Source organism: Lactuca serriola, chromosome 7 (genome assembly GCF_051521515.1).
Source record: "Lactuca serriola cultivar US96UC23 chromosome 7, Lser_US96UC23_V15, whole genome shotgun sequence".
Classification (NCBI taxonomy): Eukaryota; Viridiplantae; Streptophyta; class Magnoliopsida; order Asterales; family Asteraceae; genus Lactuca; species Lactuca serriola.
The window spans coordinates 18604274-18612630 of record NC_136414.1 but is presented as its reverse complement, the minus strand read 5'-3'; the positions used below and the strand labels follow the sequence as shown (position 1 = coordinate 18612630).

Sequence of the window (8357 nt, the reverse complement as noted above, 5' to 3'; positions counted from 1 at the left end):
TTGTTAAGATGTCCTAAGGCATAAAGTTGGCAACTTTATGCCTTTGCATGCCTCATATACACCCAACACCTCCATTAAGACCTTTCCAAGGTCTTTAACACATGCATGAGGCCAACACTCCCATCAAGACTCCATTTTTATGATACTAAAGGACCACGGGACCTCATATCTGCCATTCCCATCTCCTGGAGTTGCTTAACTCACAAATGGAGGTCCAAAATCAACCAAAGGGACAAAACTAGAAAACCCTAGCTAGATCTAGAGATTTAAGTGGAAAGGGGAAAACTTTCTACCTCTAGAAGCTTTACAAGATGACCAAGATGCAGATTCTTGAAGCACCAACTCGTCCCAAGCTTTCTTGACCACTTCTTCTTCTTGGGATGAACACTAAAAAGGACCACAATGCACTCTTAAGGCTCAAAAAGCACTCATAAAGGCTATTAGGGCTTCCAGGAACGTTTGAAGGTGAAGAGGGCTGATGAGGGTGAGGCTCAAGTGGATTAAGGACATTTAAATAGGTCACAAGTCCGAAATTTAGGGTTTACACCCTCGGCACGTATGCCTAGCGTACGTCTAGCTCCTCCGCGACCATCCATACAGAGTACGCTAAGCGTACTCATAAGTACGCCCATCGTACTCAAGGGACTATTTATATAAAAATGTAACTTCTTTGAGGGTTTCAAGTCAAACCTGGTTTAGGGTGTTACAATCCGTCAAGCCAAGTAAGTTCTACTCTTTTAGTTACTTTGCATTTGATTTTATAAACAGATTTACATATTCGGGAATGGTACGAAATACGAGGAACGACTCCGGAATACTATGATCGAATCTGGAGTATCCTTTTTTATGTTTTTCTAATTGTACATGTATGAATCTCATTTAAGTACCTTGTAGTGTGTTTCGGATCAGTTCTTTTAGTTCGTAAATAGGTTTTGTAGGGATTCTGGAATGGTATTGTAAGTCCGGAACACGAAGAATGTGGTCCGGAAACCGATGAACTATTCTGAAATGATGTTTCTAACACCTGGATCCCAATGTACTTTATGCTTTCAATTTTTGGCATTTTAGGGTTTGCCACAGCGTGGTGGAGGCACCAAAGCGTAATAAGTCAAGATAAGATCGCTTGTTTCATTTAAACAGCCACGACGTGGTAGTATATGGCCACCGCGTGGTAGCTGGCTTGTGAGAAATCATATTTTTGGGTTTTGCTCCCTATTTAAAGGAATGAGGAGGCTAGGGTTTGCTTACCCTCAGCCTCCATCAACCTCCTTAAGATATAAGAAACCCTAATTTCCTTCCTCCTCTATTTAAGCCCTTTTTGGTGTTCTTTGAAGTCCTTGAAGGAAGATAGAAGAAGAAGTGAGATAAGATTCAGCAAGTAAGTCCTCATTCTTGGTTTTAGCACTCTTTTGGACCTTTTGTAAGTGTCCAAGATTCGATTTTGATCATGATAGGTTGCTAGATCTTAAGTTTTATCCCTTAATCTTCTTGTTCTAGTTAGTTGGAGTGGTGAGATATCATAAAGTTTGAAACTTTATGAATCTCTAGATCTTTTGGTATGATTAATGATTTGTATATGAGGTGTAATTGATTTTTTGAGCCATGCATGTGATTTTTATCAAAAACCCTTATTTTTTACTCTTTAGGGCATTAAGACATGCATTAGACATGCATGTCCATAAATCTCTTACTTTTATGATGGTTTTGGTATTAGAAACCCTTCTGGGGTGTGTGAGATATGGACTTTGTGGAATAAGTGCTTTATGGATGAAGTCATATCTTATTTTGCCTTTTGGTAACCTAGGGTTTGAGATTTTGACCTTTTGGGTGGTCTTTTTGGGTAAAGTTGGAAACTTTATCCTTCTAGACCTTGTTTCGGACCATATTTAAGCTTTGGAGCTCTTATGATCGAAGAAAACAACTTAACCCATTAAATTGTTGAAAACCTAATACCAACACATGGTATTAGGTCACCACGGTATGGCGACTGGAAAATTTGTGATTATCTAGATGTTTGAGGGACATGGAAGGCCACGACGTGGCGGTCGACTAAAGCCAACATTCGTCGTTGACTTTCGACTTGAGTTGACTTGTGGACAAACACCTAGTTTGGAAGAATAGCTAAGGGTTTATATGGTATGATTGTATAGGTGGTGCGTAGCAACAGTATTCTGACAGTGAGAGTAGTAGCAGTTGAGCATTTTCTAAGAAGTAAGTCTTCTCATTTTATGCATGGGTCGAAGACACCAATTTCAGCCCACTGGATTGTGTATGTAGGATGCTAGTTGTCTTTGTGACTCTTGCATGTTGTATGATTGGGATGAAATAAAACTCAGGGTTGGGCCCATTATTGTATGTTTGGGTTGAAAGAAACTCTAAGGTTGGCCCATTGTTGTATGTTTGGGTTGAAAGAAACCCCAGGGTTGGGCCCATGAGTATGTGATGAGTTGAAAGAAACCCCAGGGATAGGCCCATTATTGTATATTGGGTTGGAATATACCCAATGGTTGGGCCCGACTATATGTTTGGTATGTGGTATTTTGGGAAACTCACTAAGCTTTGTGCTTACAGTTTTTGTTTATGGTTTCAGGTACTCCCGGTACGAAATGGAAGGGTCCAGCATGATGACACAGCATCCCCCTCATGATTTTGCACTTATGATTGTTTTTACTCTGATTATTTGACATTTTGTATCATGGTTGACTTTGAGACATCTGATGTTTGGGATTAACGATTTTTTCTACAAGAAAAAATTTATCACTCTTTTTGGGATTTTACAATGTTACGAGATATCAATCCGGAATAACTATACTTATCATTTTTTTCTAAATATTTTTTAATAACCCATGTTAGTCCAAAGACGAGTTTGCGTGAATGTTGTTAAAAAAAAGTAGGTTTTATGGACGATGAAGTTGTATTCCATTTATAAAAGCTTTCGAAATTGCGTCCGATAAAGGTAAAATCGAAAAACAAAAATTTATAATTTTAATTTATTTTTACGGTAATGTATTAAAGTGTTCTTGGAATTTTGTTTTTACAGATAAAAAACCAAGATTCAAAGTTACAAAATAAAACAAAAAATAGACCAGCCAATATACCTATAAAATTAAGAAAAAAATCAGAAAGGGTGTTAAAACTTAATTTAAAAGCAAATAAAACTCCGAAATATAGAACCAAAGCAAATGCAGACAAGTCTTTTATGATAGATTAGTTGCAATTATGTTTTCTTTTTTTATGAATATGTTTAAGCAAGTTGATTTTATTATTATTAGATACTTTGATGCATGTTGGTTTGTAATGAATATATTAATATACTAGGTGTGAGACCCGTATATTACACGAGTTTATAAAAAAAATCTTTAATATAAAATTATAAGCATTACATATTTTTTAAAATAATAATTTTACATAAATATAAAGAATATAATAAATTAAGTAAGTAATAAAGGTTATAGAGCATTTATTATGAAATTTAATAGAATGATCTATTTTACATATATAAATCTCATTAAAATGTGGATTTTAAATTTAAGAAAAATGAAAATTTTAAGAAAATGACAAGTGGAAAAGAAATAATTCAAAAACTCTTAGAAAATGACATGTGTCAAATTCAATGAGAACATGACATTTGGCAAAATTGATTTTCATTTATTATGTTAGATTTTATTTTCAGTCTCTAATATCCAGTTACTCAAACGATGATGGTGAGTTGTCTATAAAATATGTTATACCACGTCTTAAAGACAAGCAATTACGTCTTGTTGATGCGAGTATATTAGAAATAATCCGTTATTGTCAACGTACGAAACAACTGATGGTAATATTATATATATTGTTCGGTTACTCCATCTTGATTTACATACTAAAAGTCGGAAATGATTATTGTACTTGCATACTCTTTCACTCACGCAAAGTCAGAAAAAAAGAAAAGAAAAAAAAAGTTACATTTATAAGTGTTTTATAAAATAAAAAATTGCCATGTCAACAAATATTCAATGAAAACGATAATCTACCAACCCAACCAAACAGCAAACAAAGGAATTTAATTTCACATGCGATTTCCATTCAAAGCCCATCACAAAAATGGGCAGCATTTATGCAATAATACCAAAAACATTTGACATCAAATTGAAAAAGCATAAGGAGAAAATGGATGAGAAATCCATCATAAATTCGTTGCTTTATTCATATGGATTTTTAAAGTTTTTCAAGAGATCCGGAATGTCATATCCAAGCATATCATCCACAGCCTGAATCATCTTCGGCTTCAATTTCTCAAACTTATCAATGTTGTAATTTCCAAGAACTTGCCTAAATTGCTCCACATCCGGGAAATCGCCAGCTGGCAGATGAAACTCCTTCTGAACCTACATTTTCCAAAAAAAAAAATGTTAAAACATAATAAAATACCAATGTACGTTCATTAGAAAGACACAAATACCTTTGCAAAAACCTCTTCAAGATTCTTCATGAGTTTCTGTTGAGCTTTAGATTTACCCATCACAGCTGGCATCTCTTTTTTCAACTGGCTAATTATGTAAGCATGTATCTTTGCATCCCGAGCACGTTTAACAAATTCATTAATCTGAAAATTACCAAAAAAAAAAAAAAAAAAAAACTTTTTTTAACATCCATCAAAATCCAAAAAAAAAAAAAAAAAGACATAAAATATACCCGGCGATCACAAGCTTTCTTTGGAATGTCTATTAAATCCACAAGTAAATCATCCTGTTCTTTTTCAAAAAGCTCCCTCCCCATGGAATCCACTGATTCTTCATTCATCGGTTTGTCATTAAACGATCTGTTCACATAATTTTCACAACAAATTAAACATTTAAAAAAGAAGAAACAATATTACAAAAAAAAGAAAAAAATAAAAAACATACCCAATGTAGACACGTGTCACTTCAGGCGTGTTGAGTACTTTCCCAAGTGACCACATCAACGCACCGTAAACCCGCATCAACTTCAATAAAACAACAAGGACCAAACATGTCAAGTGATCAAATTTCAAGGGGTTCAATTTGAGAAGTTTAATTTTGGTTGTGGTTCTGGTTCTGGTTCTGGTTCTTACTTGTTGGGTATCAACTTTGTCTGCTTTGTTAAGTACAACACGAATCTTATCATCTTGACCACGTAAAGACGATATCACGCGTTTGAATTCATCACTTATATCAAGTTTATGAGGATCAAACAAAAGGAGAATAAGATCACATCTTTCAGCAAACCACTTTATCACTCCAGTGAAGTCATAGCTTCTTTGTGTACGTTGCTTCTCTCCAGATAGAACTCCCGGAGTATCCACAAATGTAATATGCTCCAAAAGCTGCAAAATTATTACAGATATAGGTATAGATATACATTAATACATACAGAGTAGTCTTAAGAAACTCCAATTATGAGCTTACAGGATGATTCATTTGAGAACATTCAAATTTGGAAAGAAATGCGCCTCCAAAAGTTGTAAGGGCATTGAAAGGCATATCTGCTTGAACAGCAATAGTGTTTCCAGGCACACTTCTATCATCAGGTCCACCCTACATAGCAATAACAATTAAAAAAATGTAATCATTCGACAAAATGAAAATATTTTTAATATATTGATATTACCATAATAACAATAAATCGGTCTGTTGTAGGTTCTGGACCAATGTGAGCTCCTGTACATGTAAAAGAAAGATTATAAAAATTGTACATTTTAAAAAAAAATAGGAGTATATATATATATATATATATATATATATATATATATATATATATATATATATATATATATATATATATATATATATATAAGTTTTAAAGAAAATTAAGTGACCTGGATAGTTGCTTTTAAGAAGATGTTTAATAAATGTTGTCTTCCCAGTTGAGTATTGGCCAAGAAGCATTACCATAGGTTTTGCATCAAAGTCACTATTTGTCTGTGTATATGAAAGATTAAAACATTTAAAATATGGAGGAAGAGATATATAAACTAAAATTTTTAAAAATGTTTATGGTTTTCTAACCAATAAAGGAGACGCAAAATCATTGTAACGATAAGCAACTTCCAGTGGCTTTAGTTTTTCGTTGTATAATCTCTTTAATCCATCAATTATGGATGTGACTTTACCAAGAGATGCATGATGAGGTGTCTAAAAAAGAAAGAAATATAGGAAATAATGTTTGATGATAATCTGTATAAAGATGTTAGTAAGAAAAAGGTGAGAAAAGGTGAAAAACTACCTTTTTATTAAGTTTTGAAGTAAATAAATTCTTTGGTGGCACGAGTTGACCAGTCAAACTGCCTACATCATCTCAAAGCAACCAGTAAAATGAATTAATAAGAAAAGATTTTGTGACATAAAAATGAGACATGTAATGTACTCTAACCATATGTTTCTTGGACACCATTGGTTCTTGAATCACTATGTTTCTGAGTATGGGAGAAGAATAAACCATTAATACAACAAAGAGTTTCATAATATCAATTATAAATTGGATGCTTTATGCAATTATGCTTATTAGTTATTGCTTACCACCAGAAGTGAATCCAGACCTTCCATGTGTGGAGGTTGCAGAAACTCAAGATCAACTATTAGAAAGAAAAAACAAGACAAGGATGATGTAGAATATTATCAACTTGTATAGATGGATAAATTCTAACAAAGACATAAATTTTATAATCAGATTTGCATACCTCCGGTTCTTAGTGATTCTGCACTTATTTCATTACCAGATTGTGCCAAAGAGAGCAACTGTTCTCAAGCAAAACAATAAGTCAATAACTTTAAGTTATGGTAAGATAGTAGTGTGAATATTGAAAAAACATAAAAGAAGATTGCTGAAGTACCTGCATAGCAGTGATGAACTCTTTAAAACCTAAAAATCCTTGGCGTTTGGTATCTGCAATTGCCCAGACCTTCAAAAAGGGAAATAACCATGATCAAAGAACAAAATCTTTTTTGCAAAAAGCTATCTTTTAGTATATTAGTGTCCAACTTCAGTATGTTTATAGAACAAGAATAAAATTATATCAAAAAATATTACTGAGCCTCATAAATCCCCAAAATACTCCAACATGTAGGTTGGTTATGTTTCATATATGAATATTGGTTGCAAACAGAGTATATGTCAACAGCTACATTTCTGAATGATAACTTCATTAACTTTTGCATCAAAGCTAACTTTTGCATGACAAATCAGTTCTTACGAAAGGCATTAGCAAATTTGGATTAACAGTGTGGTCTACAAATACTTTGAAGCCATTGAATCCACAAGGAAAAGAAAAATTAGTATCGCCATTTTGCAAAAGTTAATTGCCAAAAGTTCTCTATACTTTGCTTGGTTGGATTTCATTCCATTTCAGCATCAATCATGTGAATGTTATATAATAAAAAGGGCAAAACATAATGCGTCAAGTCAAGTCTATCATTTGAGAGCAAGTTTTCAATTTAACCTGTTTAAGTTCAGATTTTTCAATATTCGACATTGCAAAAAACTTCGTTGCATCATCTCCTGTTATCCGTTCATCACCATCTGCATATAATAACGCACAAACATAAGTATACACTCACATATACAGCCGTACTATATCCGATACAATCATACGCAGACCACTGTGTGTACGTGATATAGATCAAAAACGACGAATTCAGTAGAAATTGCATATAATATGCACAGATTAAACCACTACGTATATAGTTCGTCTACATAACCAAACACACATATACTGATATACAAGATGTAAACGAGTGCAAAATGATTCAATTTATAGGATTTACGAATTAAAGCTCTGAAACAAAGATAATTAAATATTATGAAATGGAATTACAACCTGAATCGACATAGTTGAACCATTGTTGATAGATTTTTTGATGCTCCTTCGAACAAGTAGCCATCGTACCTGATACAATCACCATTTTCTTCTATGAACCTGAAGAAACCGAAAAAGTTATCGATGGCTGAGGTTCTACTCTTCTTGTTGGGGTTTTAGATAAACATTTGGGGTTTGGAAATTTGAAATTGCATTTTTTGCGCTTTCTGTTTTCCCCCTTGTATAGGACCAAAGTAGCCTTACGACGTCGTTGCTAAGTGCCATTTCTTTCCGATTTGTTGGGTCCCAAATCATATTTTACATATTTATTTCGGTTTCTTGAGTCCCAAATCATATTTTATATATTTACGTATCATATAAATAAAACTTAAATAAGTAATTAAAATATTACGATTACAACAATGATATATATAATGACAAATAATATGTCAATTTTTTATATATAATAATAAAATATTGAAGATGGTAGATATTCTTCATCATGATTTTATTTTAAATCGTATTTGAATTATTGAATTGCGCCTGTTTTCATCCTAAGTCA

The 8357-nt window shown here is 33.2% G+C and overlaps 1 protein-coding gene across 1 annotated transcript; it reads right to left on the bottom strand.

The window, feature by feature from the left end:
• Nucleotides 1-4041: 4041 nt before the first annotated feature.
• LOC145063167 (EH domain-containing protein 1-like) lies at nt 4042-8017 on the bottom strand. Its single transcript, XM_079010752.1, has 16 exons — nt 7817-8017; nt 7439-7518; nt 6833-6901; nt 6680-6737; nt 6519-6574; nt 6373-6415; nt 6226-6287; nt 6009-6134; nt 5819-5921; nt 5611-5660; nt 5409-5537; nt 5075-5326; nt 4887-4966; nt 4675-4801; nt 4442-4585; nt 4042-4367 (listed from the first exon to the last, which is right to left on the bottom strand). Exons 1-16 carry the CDS (start codon nt 7899-7901, stop codon nt 4182-4184), a joined length of 1650 nt encoding a protein of 549 aa, XP_078866878.1. The 5' UTR covers nt 7902-8017; the 3' UTR covers nt 4042-4181.
• Between the last annotated feature and the right edge of the window lie 340 nt (nt 8018-8357).